General features: G+C 44.9%; 1 protein-coding gene across 5 annotated transcripts in view; it reads right to left on the bottom strand.

Moving 5' to 3' along the window:
* Positions 1 to 25,461, bottom strand: part of LOC134093829 (pleckstrin homology domain-containing family A member 5-like) — a 125,054-nt gene that overhangs the window by 5,092 nt on the left and 94,501 nt on the right. For 2 of the 5 annotated variants that reach the window (XM_062547098.1, XM_062547100.1), the window contains 11 exons: positions 21,017 to 21,079; positions 20,039 to 20,119; positions 18,937 to 19,086; positions 18,584 to 18,685; positions 16,837 to 16,948; positions 15,907 to 15,950; positions 13,751 to 13,868; positions 13,372 to 13,487; positions 2,561 to 2,791; positions 1,974 to 2,138; positions 1,522 to 1,655 (listed from right to left, as the gene is read on the bottom strand). In XM_062547098.1, the coding sequence (XP_062403082.1) occupies positions 1,522 to 1,655; positions 1,974 to 2,138; positions 2,561 to 2,791; positions 13,372 to 13,487; positions 13,751 to 13,868; positions 15,907 to 15,950; positions 16,837 to 16,948; positions 18,584 to 18,685; positions 18,937 to 19,086; positions 20,039 to 20,119; positions 21,017 to 21,079 (1,316 nt within the window). Of the gene's footprint in view, positions 1 to 1,521; positions 1,656 to 1,973; positions 2,139 to 2,560; positions 2,792 to 13,371; positions 13,488 to 13,750; positions 13,869 to 14,535; positions 14,692 to 15,906; positions 15,951 to 16,836; positions 16,949 to 18,583; positions 18,686 to 18,936; positions 19,087 to 20,038; positions 20,120 to 21,016; positions 21,083 to 25,461 lie in introns of all 5 variants that reach the window. The other 3 variants (XM_062547097.1, XM_062547102.1, XM_062547101.1) reach the window with 3 other exon arrangements.

Here is a 25,461-nt window from a genome sequence, read left to right as displayed (position 1 = left end):
GTGTGTGTGTGTGTGTGTGTGTGTGTGTGTGTGTGTGTGTGTGTGTGTGTCTCTCTCGTAGATAAGTCGGTCAAATCTAGCATTTCAGCTGCTAAGAAAATGCAGGGCATTTTCTGCAATTATATGGGACAGGGTTTACAGTGGGCTTGTAAAAAGCCACTTTAAAATAATAATAAAAAAAACATTTCCTCTCCTAGCTGTTGGAAATGGAAATGTCATGGTGACACGGTCAGCCAATGGCGCCAGCTCTGGGCCTCATTTCAGCAGTCACGTCCACCTCCTAATCGGCACGCAAAGCCACGCCGAGAGGAGAGGAGAGGAGAGGAGAGGTGGAGGTGGAGAGAGGAGAGGAGAGGAGAGGAGAGGAGAGGAGAGGAGAGGAGAGGAGAGGTGGAGAGAGGAGAGGAGAGGAGAAGAGAGGAGAGGAGAGGTGGAGAGCTCCTCTCTCCCTCCTTTCATCCCGGTCTTTTCATCCTCTGCTATTAGTCCCCCCTTCTCTCACTCCCTCTAACTCGCACTGTCATTGCTCTCAGCTTCGCAGCGCTCCTCGGTATGAGGCTGCTGCTGCTGCGGCGGCTGGCTCAGAGTCATCTCCTCCAGCCCAAGTTAATGACGCCTCTTCAGGGTCTGAGCTGCCTGGACCATCTGCCTCGGCCTGTTTGAACGCCATCAAGGCCACAGAACCGGGAGCTTAATGGATAGGCCTTTCATTCAACACAGTCAAGGGCAAAGCGCTCTCTCTCGCAGTATGTAAGTAAGCTCTATAAAAGCAGTGACATTTCAACGGGCTGACAGGCAGAGTGTGCTCAGGGCGATGTGATGCTTTGCTGATGGATCTATGCGGGTCCGAGAGGGGAACGGTTGGGAGGGCTGTGCCAACCCACACAGATGACCTCATTAGTGGCCGTCGGAAACGCCAAACGGGCTTGCTTGTGAAAATAGCCAGAGAGTGCCAGAAGGGGTTGCCATTTATAGTAGATAGGGGTGAGTAGTATAGACAGGATGCCATTTATAGTGCAGATAGGGGTGTGTAGTATAGATAGGATGGCCTTTATAGTGTAGACAGGGGTGTGTAGCATAGATAGGATGCCCTTTATAGTGTAGATAGGGGTAGGTAGTATAGATAGGATGCCATTTATAGTGTAGATAGGGGTGTGTAGTACAGATAGGATGCCATTTATAGTGTAGATAGGGGTGTGTAGTATAGATAGGATGCCATTTATAGTGTAGATAGGGGTATGGAGGTAGCATAGATAGTGGCGGCTAAATGGGATGCTAACTGGCTGAAGCTAACCTTTCAAATCCTGACCCCTAGGCTCACCTGCTTTAGGCAATGAAGGCCTTTATGCTGTCCACCTTCTTCCTCTGTTTGTGTGTGTGTGTGTGTGTGTGTGTGTCTGTATGGGCTCATCTGTTCTTTGTGATGATAGCCTTGATGCCGTCCACCTTCTTCCTCTCTGTGTGTGTGTGTGTGTGTGTGTGTGTGTGTGTGTGTGTGTGTGTGTGTGTGTGTGGACTCACCTGTTCTTGGCGATGAGGGCCTTGATGCGGTCCACCTTCTTCCTCTTGTCGGCCTCCTCCTCTGGGCTCAGGGCCTCCTCTGGCTCCGGCTCCATGTAGCGCTCGGGGATCACCACCTTCTCTGGCTTGGACAGCTGGAGAGAGGAGGAGAGGGGGACAGAGAGAGGTAGAGAGAGAGAGAGAGAGAGAGAGAAAATGGGGAAAGAAAGAGAAAAATAGAGTAAAATAAATATAAAATGAGAGAAAGAGGTAAAGGAGGAACAAGGGAGAGGGAGGAAAGGGAGGAACAAAGGAAAGGGAGGATAGAGAAGAAAAAAGAAAAAAGAGGACAAACAAGGGGAAAGGAGGGATAGAGAAGAACAAGGGAAAGGGAGGAAAGGAAGGAAGAGCATTAATACAAATCCGGCTGAGAGCTTTGTGGCGAGACAGACGGGCGGTTCACTGGTTCCCACCTCACGGTCCATGTTGAAGTGCTCGGGGTCCACGGCCTCTTTGAGCCGCGCGATCTCCTCGGCCGGACTCTCGTGCTCCTGCACCACCTCCTGCTCCCTCAGCGAGGCCTCCAGCTCCTGCAGGTCAGTGCAGAAGCCCTCGTTCCTCCGCCGACTCTGGTTGGACTGAGGGAGGGAGAGAGGGAGAGAAATTTAAGAGAGATTAAATTGAGTGGGTACATCGGTGGGTGGGCGGGCGACAGAAAACCAGTAATTGATGTAGAGCTAACAAAAAAGAAAAAAAAAAACAATGGTCAACACACAAAAATGTTCAGTAATGTTTAGATATGGTCACAACAGACACCAGCAACATACACGACAACTCAACTCAAACAGAAACAACATCTTGTGTATCCATTTCAAGGATCACAGACCTAAACCCCCTCAGCACAGGACGTGGAGTGGGACTGAGTACCTGCATGCTCCTGAAGGGGTTTGTGGTGTGGGACTGAGTGCAGTACCTGCATGCTCCTGAAGGGGTTTGTGGTGTGGGACTGAGTGCAGTACCTGCATGCTCCTGAAGGGGTTTGTGGTGTGGGACTGAGTACCTGCATGGTCCTGAAGGGGTTTTCTTTGGAGAAGGAGGGGCTGCGTGAGGGCGAGTTCTCCTGAGTGCCCGGGCTGCTGCCGCCGCCCAGCACGGCCAGGCCCTTCTTCTTCTCCTTCAGCGCCCCCTGCTGGTGCCGCCGGATGCGCTCCATCTGCTCCTCCACGCTCATGCGCGGACGCGCGCTCGACTCCGCCGCACACAGCTGCTCCACCGCACTGCGCGGACGCTCCTGTGGACACACCACACACACACACACACGCACACACAGACAGATAGACAGACAGACAGACAGACAGACAGACAGACAGACAGACAGACAGACAGACAGACAGACAGACAGACACACACACACACACACGAAAGCACGCACACACACACACACACAAAGGAACGCACACACATACGGGAACAAGCATACACACAAAAAGGGGAAATTAGTAACTTAGCGTCTAACTGCAATGCCCACAGGATAATTGTATGACTTATGTGAGCAGACTGCAATAATTAGAGGGGATGCATCCCCTCTATTGAAATCCGGTCGCTTCTTATTATTAGAGGGGATGCATCCCCTCTATTGAAATCCGGTCGCTTCTTATTAGAGGGGATGCATCCCCTCTATTGAAATCCGGTCGCTTCTTATTATTATTATTCTTTTTACCTTTTTGTGCGCGCTATTCAGCCCGAACCGCTTAACGTACAAACTTGGTTGAAACACCGTTCCGTAGATCTTCCAAATATCTACTAGACAATCTATTTGACATTTTTGAGAAGTTTATACTTTTTGAGATATTTGTAATTAAAAGTGTATTTTTCCCCCATAGACTTTAATGGAGAATGTGATGTCATAATGGGCCAGAACTCTCAGTTCCCAGTCTAGTTAGAACACTGCCCTGTGAATCCAACTGTCACTTTTAATCAAAGATTCTAGAACAGAGTTCCACTTTAGAATGTTTGGCTTTGAGCATCTCTCTCTCTCCCTGAACTTCACATCCTATTGAAGTGTTTCCTGTGTGTCAAAATAAAAGTCTACCCAACAGATTGCATCCCCTCGTGTAATTCCTCGGGAATTGCATTTCTAGTTACAGTGCATGGAAATGCACTGTATTGTTATTCCTAGGCTTTTTCTTTTTATTATTACAGTGCATGGAAATGCACTGTATTGTTATTCCTAGGCTTTTTCTTTTTATTATTTTTATTATTATTATTCTTCCAGGCCCTAATTTGACTTGAACCGCTTATCGTAGGAACTTGGTTCAAACTTTGACACGTAGCTCTTGCATCAAATTTTCAGTCTATTACTTTTCATACTTTTACGACTTTTACTTTTTGAGATACTAAATAAAAACTAAACTTAATTTTGCCATAGACTTAACATTGGCTTTGTGACATCATAATTAGCTTTTAAAGAAATAGAATGGAATCAACTTTGCCAGTGTTCTCTCACTGACTTCAGCAACTTCAATGGAACTTCTTCTCTGTGTGTCTCTCCATTGAACTGTATAGCTCACTTGTCATCCCCACTTTCTTTCACTTCTTTTTCTTCACTTCCTCTCACTTTCTCTATCACTCTCTCTATTTCTTCCAATCTCAATAACTTTTTAAAACTATATTAAAATAACACTTTTTATAGCAAAGCAACCACTATAATTACTTAGTAACAACCTAGCAACCACTTCCATAATGACACCCTGGCAACCACCTTAACAACCAATTTTATTTCCCTAGCAACCAACGTGATTTCCCTAGCAACCAACCTAGTAACCACTTTTTATAGAATAGTAACCACTTTATTTAGCCTAGCAACACCTTAGTAATCACTTTAAGTACCCTAGCATAATCCTTGCAATGACTTTCCATGCACTGGTATTTCCTTCAGGAAATGCTTTTCTAGTTTTTATTATTATTATTCTTCCAGGCCCTAATTTGACTCTAACCGCTTATCGTAGGAACTTGGTTCAAACTTTGTCACGTAGCTCTTGCATCAAATTTTCAGTCTATTACTTTTCATATTTCTATGACTTTTACTTTTTGAGATATGAAATAAAAACTAAACTTAATTTTGCCATAGACTTAACATTGGCTTTATGACATCATAATTAGCTTTTAAAGAAATAGAATGGAATCAACTTTGCCAGTGTTCTCTCACTGACTTCAGCAACTTCAATGGAACTTCTTCTCTGTGTGTCTCTCCATTGAACTGGATAGCTCACTTGTCATCCCCACTTTCTTTCACTTCTTTTTCTTCACTTCCTTTCACTTTCTCTATCACTCTCTCTATTTCTCCCAATTTCAATAACTTTTCAAAACTATATTTAAAATAACACTTTTTATAGCAAAGCAACCACTATAATTACCTAGTAACAACCTAGCAACCACTTCCATAATGACACCCTGGCAACCACCTTAGCAACCAATGTGATTCCCCTAGCAACCAACATGATTTCCCTAGCAACCAACCTAGTAACCACTTTTTATAGAATAGTAACCACTTTAATTAGCCTAGCAACACCTTAGTAATCACTTTAAGTAGCCTACCCTAGCATAATCCTTGCAATGACTTTCCATGCACTGGTATTTCCTTCAGGAAATGCTTTTCTAGTTATTATTATTATTCTTTTTACCTTTTTGTGCGCGCTATTCAGCCCGAACCGCTTAACGTACAAACATGGTTGAAACACCGTTCTGTAGATCTTCCAAATATCTACTAGACAATCTATTTGACATTTTTGAGAAGTTTATACTTTTTGAGATATTTGTAATTAAAAGCGTATTTTTCCCCCATAGACTTTAATGGAGAATGTGATGTCATAATGAGCCAGAACTCTCAGTTCCCAGTCTAGTTAGAACACTGCCCTGTGAATCCAACTGTCACTTTTAATCAAAGATTCTAGAACAGAGTTCCACTTTAGAATGTTTGCCTTTAAGCATCTCTCTCTCTCCTGTGTCAAAATAAAAGTGTTTCCTGTGTCAAAATAAAAGTCTACCCAACAGATTGCATCCCCTCGTGTAATTCCTCGGGAATTGCATTTCTAGTTATAATAATTACAGTGCATGCAAATGCACTGTACTGTTCTTCCTAGGCTTCTTATAGTTACAGTGCATGCAAATGCACTGTACTGTTCTTCCTAGGCTTCTTATAGTTATTATTATTCCGCTTACCACTTTTTCTAACCGCAATTTCTCTTCAACCGTTTAACTTAGAAACTTCATTCAAACTTTGTAACGTAGGTATTCTAATGGATCGGGTTGCTATGACTTTTCAACTTTGTAACTTTTATACTTTTTGAACTATTAAATAAAAACTATTCAAAATTTCCCCATAGACTTAACATTGGCCTCTATGACATCACAATCAGGTCGTTGAGCAATTAGAATCTTATGCCAGGTGGCCAGCCCCACCTGCAGCAGCCCTCTCTCTCTCAGGCTTTAAGCATACAATCTCTCTGTGAAGACTACATATCCTGTTAACTGTTTCCTCTTTCCACAACTGTTTCAAAATAAAAGTCCTCACTGCAATAATACACTATTAAATAATTTAACCACTGAAACTACTCAACTATTTAACTGTTCAACCATTCCAACTGTCAGTTATCATCAACTATGCCTCCAGTCAACTAAATGAAACCTCCATGTACCTAGCAACCAACATAGCAACCATTAAAACTAAGCGTTTTTGACAGTTTCCATAACAACCAACATGATTATACTACAGTAACTTCTTTATTCCTGATAGTGGGCACCATGGATACCCTAGCAACTACTGTTTCAAAATAAAAGTCCTCACTAGCAAGTTAGCATTGTTAGCATGGTTAGCATAGTTAGCATGGTTAGCATAGTTAGCATTGTTAGCATAGTTAGCATTTTTAGCATAACTGCTAAAATGATTAGCTAAGTTAGCTGATCAACATGGTTAGCATTGTTAACATAGTTAGCAATGTTAGCATAGTTAGCATTTTTAGCATTACTGCTAGAAATCATCAGCTAAGTTAACTTATCAACCTGGTTAGCATTGTTAGCATAGTCAAAATTTTAGAATACCTGTTAGAAATCATTAGTTAAGTTAGAACAGGAATGTTTAAGCTTTAAAATGTCTACCTTAACACCATCAACTCTCTTTAAACTATGCAACCACCATGTTTACCCTAGCTACACCTTAGTAGCCATATCTACATTTTTTTGCATTTTCATGCACTGGTAATTCCTTGGAATTGCATTTCTAGTTACAGTGCATGAAAATGCACTGTACTGTTCTTCCTAGTCTTCTTATTATTATTACAGTGCATGAAAATGCACTGTACTGTTCTTCCTAGACTTCTTATTACAGTGCATGAAAATGCACTGTACTGTTCTTCCTAGGCTTCTTCAACTTCAACTTTTTATTATTCTTCTTCTAACGCACGCAATTCAGCTTGAACCGTTTAACGTAGAAACTTCATTCAAACTGTGTTACGTAGGTCTTGCTTATGCCATGTGTGCTTTGTATTTTTCAACTTTGTAACTTTTATACTTTTTAAACTATTAGTTAAAAACTATTACAATTCCCCCCATAGACTTAACATTGCTCATTATGACATCACGGCAGCAATTAGAATCTTACGCCAGGTGGCCGGCCACCTGGGCACCAACTGTCAGTTTCTCTCAGGTTTTAAGCATACAATCTCTCTGAAGACTACACATATCCTGTTAAACTGTTTCCTCTGTCCACAACTGCTTCAAAATAAAAGTCCTCACTGCAATAATACACTATTAAATCATTTAACCATTGAAACTACTCAACTATTGAACTGTTCAACCATTCCAACTGTCAGTTATCATCCACTATGCCTCCAGTCAACCTCCATGTACCTAGCAACCAACATAGCAACCATTAAAATTAAGTGTTTATGACCATTTCCATAGCAACCAACATGATTATACTGCAGTAACTTCTTGTTTCCTGATAGTGGCCACCATGGATACCCTAACAACAAATGTTTCAAAATAAAAGTCCTCACTAGCAAGTCAGCTAGTTAGCATGGTTAGCATAGTTAGCATTGTTAGCATAGTTAGCATTTTTAGCATAACTGCAAAAAATCATCAACTAAGTTAGCTAATCAACCTGGTTAGCATTGTTAGCAAATCTAGCATTGTTAGCATAGTTAGCATTTTTAGCATTACTGCTAGAAATCATCGGTTAAGTTATTGAATCAACCTGGTTAGCATTGTTAGTAAAGTTAGCATTGCTAGCATAATTAGCATTTTTAGCGTAACTGCTAGAAATCATTAGCTAAGTTAGCTAATCAACATTTTAACATGAATAGAAATCATTAGTTAAGTTAGAACTGGAATGTTTCATCTTTAAACTGTCTACCTTCGCACTATCAACTCTCTGTAAACTATGCAACCACCATGTTTATCCTAGCTACACCTTAGTAACCATATCTACATTATCTATCTATTTTTGCTTTTCATGCACTGGTAATTCCTTGGAATTGCATTTCTAGTTATATTTATTATTATTCCGCTTACCACTTTTTCTGACCGCAATTTCTCTTCAACAGTTTAACTTAGAAACTTCATTCAAACTTTGTAACGTAGGTATTCTAATGGATCGGGTTGCTTTGACTTTTCAACTTTGTAACTTTTATACTTTTTGAACTATTAAATAAAAACTATTCAAAATTTCCCCATAGACTTAACATTGGCCTCTATGACATCACAATCGGGTCGTTGAGCAATTAGAATCTTATGCCAGGTGGCCAGCCCCACCTGCAGCAGCCCTCTCTCTCTCAGGCTTTAAGCATACAATCTCTCTGTGAAGACTACATATCCTGTTAACTGTTTCCTTTTTCCACAACTGTTTCAAAATAAAAGTCCTCACTGCAATAATACACTATTAAATCATTTAACCACTGAAACTACTCAACTATTTAACTGTTCAACCATTCCAACTGTCAGTTATCGTCAACTATGCCTCCAGTCAACTAAATGAAACCTCCATGTACCTAGCAACCAACATAGCAACCATTAAAACTAAGCGTTTTTGACAGTTTCCATAGCAACCAACATGATTATACTACAGTAACTTCTTTATTCCTGATAGTGGGCACCATGGATACCCTAGCAACTACTGTTTAAAAATAAAAGTCCTCACTAGCAAGTTAGCATTGTTAGCATGGTTAGCATTGTTAGCATAGTTAGCATTTTTAGCATAACTGCTAAAAATGATTAGCTAAGTTAGCTAATCAACCTGGTTAGCATTGTTAGCATTATTAGCATAGTTAGCATTTTTAGCACAACTGCTAAAATGATTAGCTAAGTTAGCTAATCAACATGGTTAGCATTGTTAACATAGTTAGCAATGTTAGCATAGTTAGCATTTTTAACATTACTGCTAGAAATCATCAGCTAAGTTAACTTATCAACCTGGTTAGCATTGTTAGCATAGTCAACATTTTAGAATACCTGTTAGAAATCATTAGTTAAGTTAGAACAGGAATGTTTAAGCTTTAAAATGTCTACCTTAACACCATCAACTCTCTTTAAACTATACAACCACCATATTTACCCTGGCTACACCTTAGTAGCCATATCTACATTTTTTTGCATTTTCATGCACTGGTAATTCCTTGGAATTGCATTTCTAGTTACAGTGCATGCAAATGCACTGTACTGTTCTTCCTAGGCTTCTTATAGTTATTATTATTCCGCTGACCGATTTTTCTAACCGCAATTTCTCTTCAACCGTTTAACTTAGCAACTTCATTCAAACTTCGTAACGTAGGTATTCTAATGGATCGGGTTGCTATGACTTTTCAACTTTGTAACTTTTATACTTTTTGAACTATTAAATAAAAACTATTAAAAATTTCCCCATAGACTTAACATTGGCCTCTATGACATCACAATCGGGTCGTTGAGCAATTAGAATCTTATGCCAGGTGGCCAGCCCCACCTGCAGCAGCCCTCTCTCTCTCAGGCTTTAAGCATACAATCTCTCTGTGAAGACTACATATCCTGTTAACTGTTTCCTCTTTCCACAACTGTTTCAAAATAAAAGTCCTCACTGCAATAATACACTATTAAATCATTTAACCATTGAAACTACTCAACTATTTAACTGTTCAACCATTCCAACTGTCAGTTATCATCAACTATGCCTCCAGTCAACTACATGAGACCTCCATGCACCTAGCAACCAACATAGCAACCATCAAAATTAAGCGTTTATGACCGTTTCCATAGCAACCAACATGATTTTACTACAGTAACTTCTTTATTCCTGATAGTGGCAGCCATGGATACCCCATCAACAAATGTTTCAAAATAAAAGTCCTCAGTACCAAGTTAGCTAGTTAGCATGGTTAGCATAGTTAACATTGTTAGCATAGTTAACATTTTTAACATAACTGCTAAAAATGATTAGCTAAGTTAGCTAATCAACCTGGTTAGCATAGTTAGCATAGTTAACATTGTTAGCATTGTTAGCATTTTTAGCATAACTGCTAAAAATGATTAGCTAAGTTAGCTAATCAACGTGGTTAGCATTGTTAGCATAGTTAGCATTGTTAGCATAGTTAACATTTTTAGCATTACTGCTAGAAATCATTAGCCAAGTAAACCAATCAACCTGGTTATCATTGTTAGCATAGTTAACATTTTAGAATACCTGTTAGAAATCATTAGTTAAGTTAGAACAGGAATGTTTAAGCTTTAAAATGTCTACCTAAACACTATCAACTCTCTTTAAACTATGCAACCACCATGTTTACCCTAGCTATACCTTAGTAGCCATATCTACATTATCTATCTATATTTTTTTTTTGCATTTTCATGCACTGGTAATTCCTTGGAATTGCATTTCTAGTTATTATTATTCCGCTTACCACTTTTTCTAACCGTAATTTCTCTTCAACCGTTTAACTTAGAAACTTCATTCAAACTTTGTAACGTAGGTATTCTAATGGATCGGGTTGCTATGACTTTTCAACTTTGTAACTTTTATACTTTTTGAACTATTAAATAAAAACTATTAAAAATTTCCCCATAGACTTAACATTGGCCTCTATGACATCACAATCGGGTCGTTGAGCAATTAGAATCTTATGCCAGGTGGCCAGCCCCACCTGCAGCAGCCCTCTCTCTCTCAGGCTTTAAGCATACAATAGCTCTGTGAAGACTACATATCCTGTTAACTGTTTCCTCTTTCCACAACTGTTTCAAAATAAAAGTCCTCACTGCAATAATACACTATTAAATCATTTAACCACTGAAACTACTCAACTATTTAACTGTTCAACCATTCCAACTGTCAGTTATCATCAACTATGCCTCCAGTCAACTAAATGAAACCTCCATCTACCTAGCAACCAACATAGCAACCATTAAAACTAAGCGTTTTTGACAGTTTCCATAGCAACCAACATGATTATACTACAGTAACTTCTTTATTCCTGATAGTGGGCACCATGGATACCCTAGCAACTACTGTTTCAAAATAAAAGTCCTCACTAGCAAGTTAGCATTGTTAGCATGGTTAGCATAGTTAGCATTTTTAGCATAACTGCTGAAAATGATTAGCTAAGTTAGCTAATCAACCTGGTTAGCACTGTTAGCATAGTTAGCATTTTTAGCACATCTGCTAAAATGATTAGCTAAGTTAGCTAATCAACATGGTTAGCATTGTTAACATAGTTAGCAATGTTAGCATAGTTAACATTTTTAGCATTACTGCTAGAAATCATCAGCTAAGTTAACTTATCAACCTGGTTATCATTGTTAGCATAGTCAACATTTTAGAATACCTGTTAGAAATCATTAGTTAAGTTAGGACAGGAATGTTTAAGCTTTAAAATGTCTACCTTAACACCATCAACTCTCTTTAAACTATGCAACCACCATGTTTACCCTAGCTACACCTTAGTAGCCATATCTAAATTTTTTTGCATTTTCATGCACTGGTAATTCCTTGGAATTGCATTTCTAGTTATTATTATTCTTTTTACCTTTTTGTGCGCGCTATTCAGCCCGAACCGCTTAACGTACAAACTTGGTTGAAACACCGTTCTGTAGATCTTCCAAAAATCTACTAGACAATCTATTTGACATTTTTGAGAAGTTTATACTTTTTGAGATATTTGTAATTAAAAGTGTATTTTTCCCCCATAGACTTTAATGGAGAATGTGATGTCATAATGAGCCAGAACTCTCAGTTCCCAGTCTAGTTAGAACACTGCCCTGTGAATCCAACTGTCACTTTTAATCAAAGATTCTAGAACAGAGTTCCACTTTAGAATGTTTGGCTTTAAGCATCTCTCTCTCTCCCTGAACTACACATCCTATTGAAGTGTTTCCTGTGTGTCAAAATAAAAGTCTACCCAACAGATTGCATCCCCTCGTGTAATTCCTCGGGAATTGCATTTCTAGTTGAGCTTCCCAGAGTTAAAAACATAACATCGGGCTGCTTCACTGCGTGGCTCTTCAGTTCTGTGTAGAGGAGACCCATCAGCACAGAGAAGACTCGGTTCTCTGGTGGGCCCACAGAGGCACAGTCAACACGAGCGTATTGATACTGCGCGACAGCCAGAGTCCAAAGCTTGACTAACGAGTCTGGGAGGGAGACGTGGCTGAGTGCATGCTGATTCCGGGGTGCTGGTGCTTCAGACCGCCCTAATGACACGCTGTGGAGTCCCTAAGTGAAGGGCTCCACTTCCCTTACTTTGTGTTTGTTCAAAAAAAAAAAGAGAGAAATTGCTGTGGAGAAGATGAGTCACCCAGAAGACGCAAGCGGAGCACCGGCTCTCTCCGCCTCACCCCCCCGACGTCAACCGACTAAAAACACACAAGCGCCACTCCAGAAATAAACGTTTCCACCGCAAGAGCGTGCGCTGTCCTCCACCACACCCACTCTGGCAGCAGCAGGAGTGGCTGACGTCAGCCACTTGCACACTCTCTCGATGTGCCACCACTCTCGCCACAATTAGCCTGGCTTGTTAAACAAGCCCAAATGCAGGCCTATGTTTTGACACACGGCAGTCCCATGAGAGTATAATCAAACTGGCCACCGCGTGTGTTTGTGCTGCGCAGTTCTCAAATGTTATGCCGCTGCCACTGACAACCGTACATCTTCTGTGCACTCCTCCAATAAAAAGTTATTTTGGAATAAATGTACTCCATCATGTAAGGAGGACTATCTGGATGAACTCATCAGACTGAAACTGGCAAAGAGGCGGGCATCTAAGGCAGGGGTTCTCAAAAGTTTCTCCCTTGTGTGGGAGAAAAATTCCCCGGATTCCACTTTGAGAACCACTGGTCTAAGGAATCGTGAGCTGACTTCAGGGGGACTCTTACCGTTCTAGGGTCTAAGGAACCATGGGTTAACTACAGGGGGACTCTTACCGCTTTGGGGTCTAAGGAACCGTGGGCTGACTGCAGGGGGACTCTTACCGCTCTGGGGTCTAAGGAACCGTGGGCTGACTTCAGGGGAACTCTTACCGCTCTGGGGTCTAAGGAACCGTGGGCTGACTTCAGGGGGACTCTTACCGCTCTGGGGTCTAAGGATTCGTGGGATAACTTCAGGGGAACTCTTACCGCTCTGGGGTCTAAGGAACCGTGGGCTGACTTCAGGGGGGCTCTTACCGCTCTGGGGTCTAAGGAACAGTGGGATAACTTCAGGGGGGCTCTTACCGCTCTGGGGTCTAAGGAACCGTGGGATAACTTCAGGGGGACTCTTACCGCTCTGGGGTCTAAGGAACCGTGGGATAACTTCAGGGGAACTCTTACCGCTCTGGGGTCTAAGGAACCGTGGGCTGACTGCAGGGGAACTCTTACCGCTCTGGGGTCGGGCTTCTTGTTCTTCCTCAGGGTGACGTAGGAGGCGATGGAGGAGCACTCAGGCATGGGTGATTTGGTTCTGGGAGGCACTATTCCAACCGGGTAGGACATGCCTGCAATTCACAGAACCAGATGAGCAAACTAGTGATCCAGCTGTTACCCAACAACTTTAGCACCCAAAACCACTGCTTTACAAGCTATAGAACCAACAGTGTCAGCTGTGCTAGTCAAATTATCTCTGACTGACACAATAGTCAGTGACTGAAACATTGAATACAGCTGACCAAAGCTGAGAAAATCAGTTGAGTAAATGCTTCAATTTTGTTTTAAATACTTCAATTTTGGGTGGGTATTTTGGGTGGGTAATGCATGGTACCTTTGCCACTAGAGTCTCTCTCCATGGCATGCTCAGAGCGGTCCTCTCCGTTAGTCTCGTCCACTTCTGCCACAGTGGTCAGCTCTGGTTCACTCTTGTACAGTCGGTAGTCTGGGCCCTGCAGAACAGGCAAGACGGTCCCGATTAGACTCCGCTGATCAAACATCCACATACCAAGACTATATAAAGGTGAACTTCACAGAGCTGAGGAGAGCAGACAAACTAAAACACAAACACACTCAAACGTCACTGCTCTATATGACAAAAGAATTGCGAATTATCAATTAATTTCAAAACACCTTTCATTTCCAAGCATTTCAAAGATATCACCCCAAATGCTCCCATGAACTTCCCTTATCCAATTCTTTGTAATGCATCATATTCATGAAATCAAAGGTGCTTTGATCCTCTTTGATACATCATCTCAAATGAAACCACACTGACAGAAAATAAAACCAGGTTCAAGGCACCGAGATGTAATAATGTTGAATGGGGAGATCAAAATAATACAACCATCATGCCGTGACCTCCACCAACTCACATCCAAGGCAATGGCTGAACACAATGGCAAATGATGAGAAAAGCAAGTCAATGGAGACTTGGGAGTGAAGAGCAAAATACCAACAACAACAAAAAACTCAAATCAACATCCAACTCCCCCAAAAATGAAAACAACAACAACAAACAAACAAAAATCCAGCGGGGGGGAAACGGAACTAAGGAGCGGACGGTGAGGGGATGGCGTTTGAGATGAAGGGGTGGTTGCTGTGGCAACTGCCTCTTACGCTGTGCGCTCCGTTTCTCTGGGCCGCCTTGCGGTCCTCGGGCCGATGTGGCGTGGTGCGGACGCTGCCCGGCGAAGGCAGGGGGGGCACGACCGGGGGGCGCTCACTGGGGTTGTAGGAGGTGGGCAGAGGGGGACGCGGGGGCACCGAGTCCTCCTGAGGTCCGCACACACACACACACACACACACACACACACACACACACACACACACACACACACACACACACGTGATGCAGGCGAGGTGGGCTGAGAGAGGGGCTGTGGTGGTGACTCACTCCGCCTGCAGATGCTGCTGCAGACCAGCGCAGGGAAGCCCTGCTGCCCAATAAATACTGCCCTGGCCTGACCATAGAGGCCCGTCGCAGGCTGTGCCAGTCATGCAGGCAGGAGGCCTGGGACACGCGGCACTCAGGACCAAGCAGGAGGACTGAAAGAGCCCCTCCACAACGCTTCCCACTTCTTCAACCATTTTATGCTTCGACAAACGCATTGATCAGAAGGAATAGACCCAAAGCCTGCAATTTGGGCACTTGCTTGCAATGTTCATGTATGTGACCACATGGACGGGCTGCTAGTTTGCCATGTTCCAGCTGACTTATTTGGTGCTGCGTAGACTTTTCACCAATTTGGCAAAGTTCTCCTGTCCATCATAAAGTGCCACAGGTGTCAGGCTTAGAGACACCAGCATGGGGCTAGTTTGATGAGTTCATGTTCAGTGGTACACCTTGTGATAGATGATTCTGGGTGCACGATAAATAACAGATCAGCTACGCAGGCTGACGACTAAAAAGGCTGTAGGAGGTAACATTCTACTCTAGGGGCATTCCGTTGCCTTTCAATGGGTTCATGAATACTTGATTTGAAAAGACTTTGATTTTGAGCAGTCCTTGACACCAGAGACGAAAAAATGTCATCCAATCACAAGGCTTCAAAGACACAGACACTTCCCAAAAGACATGGCGGGCTAGGCTGGAGGAACATCAGGCGAACTGATCAGTCCCATCGAACTTCTTTGAAACTCAGTCCCAGCTACTTTGGGAGGCTGCAAAAAATACTACTAGCTACATCATGGTCAGCTTTACCCGCAGTAGTTATATGCTCGGTTTCTACTACGTGTGGCACTGGCAGGTATTAAGGGGTCCAGAAATCATCTGCGTGTTCATCCTGGTGGTGGTGACTGGTAATAGCGTACAGCTAGCATGTGTCTTGTGGAGACAACATCCATTTTCCCAAAATCACACGTCCCAGGAAGACTTGTTGATAGCTACCTCCCACCACATCAGCTAATGGCTTTCATTATACTAATGAACACTGAAAATCACAATCCTCAGCATGGCACAGCACCACGCGTGTCATGTGACCTACATACCTCGCTCTTCTGGCGGCTGGAGATGGGCGTGGAGGTGAAGAAACCTGAAAATGGAAAAACAAAATAGCCGCATTGTCATTACGCTGGGAACACAAGGCCAATCAGGAACAGCCATTCGATGCCGGTGCACACTGGGCCTTTCGGCACATAAATGGCCGCACCTCCATAGCGACGCGCAACATGAACCATCAATCTGGTGGCTGTGAGTGCGGCTTCGTGATGGGGCCCAGCTGGGTGCTCTTGTACAGGACCACATTAGCTTGCTGAGTTCCAGCAGCACAAACACAACTGTGTGTGTTTACGAGTCTAATGGGGAGTGTGATTTCAGTATATGGAGACAATTTTTCCAGAGAATATATTTCTATTTGCAGTACAGCTGTTGCTGTCTCACAACACAAATGGTTTGCATGTGTGGTTTGCAGCCTCATCAGTCATATAATGCAAAACAAATGTCAATGTAAACTGACAATAAAGAAGCATTGTACCGTATCATATGACAAGTCTCCCTTGGGGAGTATGGGCACCAGGCAAGACGAAAACATTAAGAGGACTCCATTTTGACTTGGCCTTTGACAAATACATATGGAGCACAGAAACAGCAATCTTCCATGCATATTAATGACATCACTACCCTGTGATGGTGACTAACTGGGAGGCACACTCTCTTGCTGGTTCTACATCTAGTGTGTGTGTGTGTGTGTGTGTGTGTGTGTGTGTGTGTGTGAGAGTGTGTGTGTGTGTGTGTGCATGTGTGCGTGTGTGCGTGTGTGCGTGTGAGTATGGGTGTATCTGTGCTGTGAATGTGTGTGTGTCATGAGTGAGTGTGTATCTGTGCTGTGAATGTGTGTGTGTGTGTGTGTGTGTGTGTGTGTGTGTGTTTGCGTGCGTTTCTAATAGAGTGTGCTGGCCCTGCAGAGCTGCTCATCTCACCTGAGCCGTCGGCGTTCCTCGGGGGCTTGTTCTTGTTCAGCGCCTCCATCACGTCCTGGATCCTCCACAGCTCCTTCTGGATGTGAACATGCTGCTGGCTGGGAGGCTCAGTCTGAGACCACACACACACACACACACACAGTTTTTCTCATTTTTTTTGAGAGTTGGCTACAAAGTGTAGGATGGCAACTCTCCTACCCTCTGGCTCCAGTTGTGGCTGCCATTTTGAATTTGTGTTAATATTTAGGTTATTTAACTGCAGTGTTATGATCAATAGGCGCTACACAAAGAGAAAGCACCACATTATGAAGATGACAATGATGATGCTGACGATGGTGATGATTTAGGAGTGCTGTAGAAATTAATTACGCAGTCAGCTCATCAACAAAGCCCATTCTATTCATCTCCCCTTAAGACAGAGTGAGAGAAAGAGCAAGGGAGAGAGGAAGGAATGGAAAGAGGGAGGGATGGAGGGAGGGAGAGAGAGAGAGAGAGAGAGAGAGAGAGTGTGCAAGAGAAAGGGATACAAGGATACAAGCATGTTTACTAATGCAGTGAAATTGTCAGTTAGGGAGGGAGAGAGAGAGAAAGAGAGAGAGGAAGGGAGGGAGAGAGAGAGCGCAAGAGAGGGAGAGAGAGATAGCCAGAGAGAGGACGGGAAAGAGAGAGATAGCGGTAGAGAGGGGAAGGGAAAGAGAGAGAGAGGGCGAGCTCCTGCGCGCTCTTATGTGGGTGTTTGGTAATGAAAGGTTAGTCGGTGAACACGGCACTCACACACACTAATGGCCCCAACAAGCCTGTGCACGAGGCCACGGGCCGCTGGGCAAATGGACACAATGAGAGGCCAGGCATGATGAAAGGAGAGAGAAAGACAAAGGGAAAGACAGAGAGAGAGAGAGAGAGAGAGAGAGAGAGAGAGAGAGAGAGAGAGAGAGAGAGAGGAAAATGCATGCCATTTGCTCTCATTAAAGCCCTGTGGTCCCTACGCACTCCGCTGTGCTAATCAATCACCTTCCTGGCCATTAAGCTCTTGAGAGATAAACGAGGGACGACACTTCAATAAGTTCCATCCAGCACAGAGAGAGAGAGAGAGAAAGAGGGAAAGAAAGAGAGAGAGAGAGAAGCAGGGAGAGAGTGAAAGAGGGGGAACATAAGAAAGGGAGTCATAGAAGGGGAAAGGAGGGGGTGAAGTAGAAGAGACAGAAAGTAGAAGAAAGAGGAGGGGAAGAGAGAGGAGGTGGGAGACGACTTGTTTGAAGTAGATCCTGTGTGTGTGTATGTGTGTGTGTGTGTGTGTGTGTGAGAGAGAGAGTCCTGGTCACGCTCTGCTTGCTCTGCACTGCAGGCCTGAAGAGGAGGTTCTGAGTGTGTTCTGCACCCACGTGAGGAATGCAGAACAGAGAGAACAGAGAGAAGGGAGAGAACGGAGAGAAGGGAGAGAACAGAGAGAACAGAGAGAACGGAGAGAAGGGTGAGAAGGGAGAGAACAGAGAGAACAGAGAGAAGGGTGAGAACAGAGAGAACAGAGAGAACAGAGAGAAGGGAGAGAACAGAGAGAAGGGAGAGAAGGGAGAGAACAGAGAGAAGGGAGAGAAGGGAGAGAACAGAGAGAAGGGAGAGAAGGGAGAGAACAGAGAGAAGGGAGAGAACAGAGAGAACAGAGAGAAGGGAGTGAACAGAGAGAACAGAGAGAAGGGAGAGAACAGAGAGAACAGAGAGAACGGAGAGAAGGGTGGAGGGCCGGTACCTGAGGGCTCCCCAGGGCCTCCAGCTGCTCCAGGAGGTTGCTCTTGGCCATGGCCACGTCGGCCTCCAGCAGGTCATACTCTCTCCACGACCGCTCCAGCTCCTGAGACAGCACACAGGTCACCTCGCATTACAAACACATGTGTACAGGGTGTGTGTGTGTGTGTGTTCGTGTATACTGTATGTGTGTGCATAATGTGTGTGTGTGTGTGTGTGTGTGTGTGTGTGTGTATACTGTGTGTGTGTGTGTGTGTGTGTGTATGTACCGTGTGGTGTGTGTGTATACTGCATGTGTGTGCGCGTGTGTATACTGCACGTGTGTGTGTGTGTGTGTGCACATGTGCTGGTACTGACGGTGTTGATGCGGGACAGCTCTCTGCAGGTGCTGAGCAGGCCGCTCTGCAGCAGGTCTCTCTGCTGGACGACGCTCTGCATGGCTGCCGGGTCCTCCGCGCTCATCTCAATCTCCTGACTGGCCGACAGCAACGCCGTCTCTAGGGTGTGCTACACACACACACACACAAAATAAACACCTTAATACGTAAACAAACACATTAACTAACATACACACACAATCGTACACATTCAAACTCACACACAGATGCTTTTACACACACACACACACACACACACACACACAGATGGTGCCTAGCACGTGCTCTGGGCACACAGGGCTGCCATCTAGCACAGCCAGCCGCGGCCAGCCCTGGGTCTCTGGCAGAGTGGGGCTGGTGGAGGAGAGGGTGGAGGAGGGGGTGGGGGTGGAGGAGCGGGTGGAGGGGCTGGTGGAGGAGGGGGTGGAGGAGGTGGGGGTGGCACTGCCACGGCTGTCGCTACCCCACCTCAGGGTCGGACATCAAATGCACTTCAATGACACAGCTGCGGGTAGCGGCCGCACATGACCTGATTACTCCTCCCGCAACCATATGTTTGAACATTCTCCACGCGGAGCGGCCTGGCATTTGCACACAGATGCAGAGCCTGAACCCCCCCCCCCCCCCCCCTCTCGTCTAGTCTCCATAACAAACCAGCTGCATTGGCTGGTCTCAGAACAGTGGTGTTAAGGGCTCTCTAGTCTAGTCTCCATAACAAACCAGCTGCATTGGCTGGTCTCAGAACAGTGGTGTTAAGGGCTCTCTGCATCAAGACTAAATGCATGGGCTGGTCTCAGAACAATGAGAGGGCTATACAGTACCACCATCAGTTCAGATCAGGCCTTCACGCCACATGAGGGGCTTATACTACACACACAAGGTAACGCGGTGAGTTGTACAACCAAGATTTGAATTTGAACTTGAACTTGTGTTTCTTTTTTTTATTGACAAAATCAATAAAATGTGTTAAACAGGGTAACAGGGTGAGTTACCTATCTTCACACCAACACAAACAGCTGAGAGGTTGATGCTACAGTACAGACTGGGGTGCTAAAAATAGCAGCTTGTGTTGGGCTACTTACCTTCTCTCTGTGGAGCTGCTGCAGTTTCTCTTCCTGACTCCGGACCACCTTGTCCTGCTCACACAGCCGGCTCAGCTTGCTCTGCAGGCATCGAGATCACAACAGAACAGTTCATGCGTGGTGGTGGCGTGGTGGGTGCAAATGAAGTGATTAGTGAAAACAAATCCTACTCCATGTTTCAAATAGAAATTTGATCCAAAATTCTAACTTATCTACTTTTCTGTGTCAAAAATAATGTTTCACACTTCTAGGCTAAATATAGGCCAATCCAGAGGCAAATAATAAGTACTGTAATAGGAACAATTACGGAGAGGGCATCAGAGGGAGGTGGACAGAGAGTCCATCAGAGGATTTATCAGCCACAATACAAACACTGCCTAATCTACTACCTTTTCAAAGTCGTTTAGCTGAGTGGGTTGCCATAACTTTAGGCTAGAACTCATGATGACAAGCTACAACACTAAACACTGGAGGATAAAACAAGCTATTACTGTACGCCCCCCTTTTTTGTAACTTACTTAAGTTCAAGATTTCTCTTGTATAGACAGAGATACGGGTGAATCCTTTCGGGTGACACACGTGTCTCTCCCTTGAAGCGCAATTGCGTATCATTGAACGAATAAAGCCTGTTTCCTGACTGAACATCATGGTGACTAAGTCTCCAGATATAAATGGCAGTAAAAACACATTGCTATCACTAGAGATGCAATCATAGCATATTGAGCAGCTCTAGCTCTTCAGCATTGGCGACTGCAAGGATGAGCGATTTAAACCTGCTACTATACAGCATCACATCATCCCACAGACACAAGATGTGAGAGGCAGCAGGTGTGTGCCGAAACCAAGGTTGCAAAGAATGTACGGGGAAAGTGTGTAGCGTGTGAGTATCAAAGTATTGCAGACTTTGTGTGTGTGTGTGTGTGTGTGTGTGTGTGTGTGTGAGAATGGAAAGATGGCTTTATTAGGCGTGCGACTCACATCAGTGTCATGCTCCTCTGGTCTGCACATATAGGCATGCTCTCTGTAGTCATCTGGGCTCATCTGCTGGAGTACAGGGAGAAGGGTCAGATACAAGAAAGGAAAAAAATAGATTTCTTGTTTCAATCATACAAGTGCGCGTGCTCGCACACACACGGACACACACACACACGGACACACACACACACACACACACACACACACAGTACCGTTACCTAACCCCCTTCTCTAAAGATTGTAATTGAGCTTCTCTCATCAAACATCAGCTTTTTTATTAGTGTGTGTACTACACAGATCTGTTCACAGACGAAACTGACAAGGCGCGCAAAAGCTATAGGGCAAACACCACCAGCTAACCTACTTATAAAAAGTACTATCTGCACCGCCCACACTATGAACTACAGAATCAGTGGCTGACGAGACTAGGTTTTCAGAGACAATTTTCAACGACCTTCTCCCTCTGAAGGAGACACAGGCATGTTGAAATGTCAGCTATGCCTTGTGCACGGGCTGAGATGGAAACTGGGTCTCTCTCGCGCTGACATGGAAGGCAAGGCTGCTGCTGACGACGCTCCACTAAAGCGCTGTAGCACATGGCGCAGTTCAGCATTTAGAACCGCGAGCGAGTTCCCCCCCCCCCCTCAGCAGTGGCACTGTCACAGTGACTTGGGAGCGCGACGACCGGTTGGCACGTCAGGAAATCTGCTTACAGGCCCATCTGCAGGGCGGCTTAAGGACAGCCAATATGGCTGCTGGCTCTGGGGTGGCTAAAGAGAATTGACATTTAAAAACAATCATTTCAGAGGCTACACCAGGACACAGACAGGAAAAAAAAAAAAGAAACATCAGCTTTTATGGTGTTTGCAGCGCCACAACCAACTGCGGTCGCCATCTTGGGCCTAATAAAATCTATTGTTCTAGGGAAAGCATTTCTAAATGAATATGTATGGCCTTGGTTTTGTAAAACAAGCGGGACACGGCCTCCATGAAATGGATAGCAGCAAGGGGGTGTGACGAGCAAGTCTCCTGTCGCGAAAAGCTTTTAGAGGATTCACCTGCGTGACACACACGGTGTGTGTGTCCCCCCCGCCCCCCCGTCCCCCCCCTTTCATCCGTTCAGTAATTGCGTCGTCGCCGCATGGTCGAGTTCTGGGCTCAGGCGCGTCCTCCGCTGCCAGACGTCTCGCTTCCAACCCCATTAGCATCAACGCCTTTCAGTGGCCATTAACGAAGCACTTATCTTGCAGGGCCATTACGCCGGGGAGAGGAGAGGCGACGCGTGCCGCGCGGCCACAACAAAACGGCCCCTGCGCGTGCGAGCGTGCGGGCGGGAGCACTGGATTTGCGATTTGGTAAACACGTTGGTCTCCGATCCATCTACATTACCAGTTTCAGATTCACATCGGCAGACCCCGAGACCACACATAGAAATTTGCACTCATAAATACACACACACACACACACACACACACACACACACACACACACACACACACACACACACACACACACACACGCTGACTTGGCTCTCCGTCTCCTCCACAGCACGGATACAGTGTGTCGTTTGCGAGAGAGCCATTCCACACCGAGCATGCAGATGCTCTGTGGTTGCAAGAGCTTAGTGTGCACGGGAGTGAACGAGAGACAGAAGGAAAAAGAGAGAGAAAGGGAAAAAGACAGCGAGAGAGAGAGAGAGCGAAAGAGAAAGTGGGAGAGACAGAGAGAGGGAGAGGGAGAAAGGAGAGGAAGGGGACACGCACTTGGAGATGCAGCTGTCGCCGTGCCAATGGAGAAGAAGGGATACAGGAGGAGCAGGAGGAGGAGGAGGAGGAATACAGGAGGAGGAGGAAGAGTGGAGCAAACAGCAGCACTTTTACACCCGGCACTCATGGCTACAAAAGTGGCAGGAAGTGATGTCACACATGCACACACATGTACAGACTGGATCCTTCTGTTGGTCCCATGAGTGCTGTGAGGGCCTCTGACTGCACTGCAGCTAGTGGTCATCTCAGAAACACCACGCACTAACATAACCTACCTGTCCACGGAAAGCAGGGTCATCCGCATCACGCGGTAATGATGCTTCGAAAGCTACATCAATGGCCTGTTCACACTGACGCAGGGGGTCATCTGAACTTATTTGACCACCCAGATCTCTACTGATCAATTGAGCGGAGAACAGTGTTTCAAAAACAGCCGATTCAAACATCCTCTGATCATTAACAATGTATGGACTGCATATAGAACACATTTTACGCTTAAATAAAACATGTCCCTTTTGTGGACACACTTCTAGGACCAGAAATGAACGGCAGGGCAAAAAAAACCCCCAAAACATTCTAGACGCAGAGGTTTTTCTATTTGCCAAGTAGCTTGCTTTATAAGAGTGGCTCTTTTGAGGCGAGACAGGCTTTTCATCTCTCTGCGGTTCTTGGCAGTGAGGTGGCCATGAAACATTTATGCTCTACTTTAATTCCCGTCCACTGGGTCGGGGAAAACAATGAGCACCAAAGGAAAAAAATCAAAACAAAACCAAAAAAAACCCAAAGGGGGAACAAGAGAAACAATGACGGAGTGAAAGCCGAGAGGAAAACAATGGCCCCGGGCAGAGAGGACAGACAGACGAAGTGTTGTTCACTTCAGGGCTCTGGAGGGAGTTCACTGGCAGTCTCTTCACTGATGTAGCGGTAAGAGGCCAGGGTTCTCCCACTGCAGCAGCTACTGTAGCCCACCGAATCAATAACAAACATGCTACATGGACAAAGGTTCAACTTCTGACAATGATTGTGCCTGCTAAACTTTTCATACCCTTATACTTGATCAGAGCTGAGAGCTCCTGACAACTGAGCGGCACCTGAACTCTTACTGGCGAAAGATGAATAATAAATAATCAAAATAATAATAATAATAATAATAATAAAAAAAATCCTTGGGACCTCAGATGGGTCTGAGACCAGACAGCGGACTTCACCTCCATTGGACGGCAGACCTTCACCTCTCTGACAGTTTCCCGCTAGCCTGACAGACGAGGGGCCAAACTGAGTAGGAGCCAACGTTGAGACAGTGACCAAGTGACCAACGCACACACCAGCAGCACATTCCATCATCCATCGCTAGTTCCACTCACGCGTCGGTGAGCTCGCACAGCACACATCACCACCACATGATATACCACGGCAGCCATGCTCACATCACCTGTGCAGCAAGCACCACAACGAACGCTCCCCACAGGAGAGACAAAAGAAACCATATGAAAGCAAATGGATGAGATGTGCTGGGACACCGTACACACAAGGCCGAGGTCTACGGAACATGGGAGGGGGGGGGGGGGATGAGGACTGGACGTCGGAGGAGCACTGACGGGGGGGGGGCCAGCCGGCCTGAATGAGGACGCGGGATTGGTGATGGTGGTGGGGTGGGGGACGGGTGGGGGGAGGGGACAGAAGCAGTGGCGTCGCCTGGCCGAGACCTTACTTGCTGGTAGAGCTGAGGCCGTGGGGCTGAGTTCTCAATCATAGTGTGAATGGTGAGGATTAAGGGGTCATTTTCCTTCATCTAGTTCCACATGAGAAAGTGGGGGGGGGGGGGGGGGGAGGAGGAGGCGGGGAAAGGGAGAGTCAGTTTTCCCACCGTAAAAGCTGCGGTTCAGAGACAGCAGTGTCAGTGACATTTATCCTGCTCTTCCGATGAACTCAAAAAATAGGAGCGCCCAAAAGCTGCTTGATCTGTAAGGCAAGCTATTAAAAATCAAGACAAGTCGCTAAAAGTTTGATTTATGCAGCAGGCTAGAGTCGCTGTCTAGCTTGATGATTTATTTAAGATACTTCAGAAGACAGATGAAGATCTTTCTGATAACCTCTCAATGCAGGACTGCAAGCACTTGGCTACCTTTTCACAACATGGCAACTGAATCATTAGCTGCATGGCAAAAACAGTCGTCTGTCGTCTTGCAGGAATAATCAAGAGTCTGTGTTTGGACATGACAATTAGCCCATTTCACGATGTCCGGGTATCTGGCTCAGGTGAACTGAGGTTCCTTGGCAGGGAAAAGCATCCTGTTCCTAACCTTCCTGAAGACCGTGCTGTAGAACAGTGACTTTCTACGACTGTTTACATCTTTTTCGAACCTAAACCTCTGCCAACTTCACAAAGAGTGCTGCATTTTCAATTGATTTGTTTGTTCACATCAGAGAGTGAGCCAGGAAGTGGCGACAGCTTTTCAGTGGCAAGTTGGTTTAGACAGTGACATCTTGTGAAATGGGCTAATTGTGTCAATGTTTTTATGTTTTAAAGAGATCAAAGTCACAGCAATAAAACCAGCGGTGTTGGAAGGTTAGAGAGAAAGCAAAGACACAGGTTAGGAGTACTGGCGAACCTGTAAAAGAACCACACACATCAAGACGAGGACTCTTTGACCTCATCAAAAACCTGCCCATCTCCCCGAG

Source organism: Sardina pilchardus, chromosome 10, assembly GCF_963854185.1.
Source record: "Sardina pilchardus chromosome 10, fSarPil1.1, whole genome shotgun sequence".
In the NCBI taxonomy this organism is placed as follows: domain Eukaryota; kingdom Metazoa; phylum Chordata; class Actinopteri; order Clupeiformes; family Clupeidae; genus Sardina; species Sardina pilchardus.
This window is presented reverse-complemented; position numbering and strand designations above follow the sequence as displayed.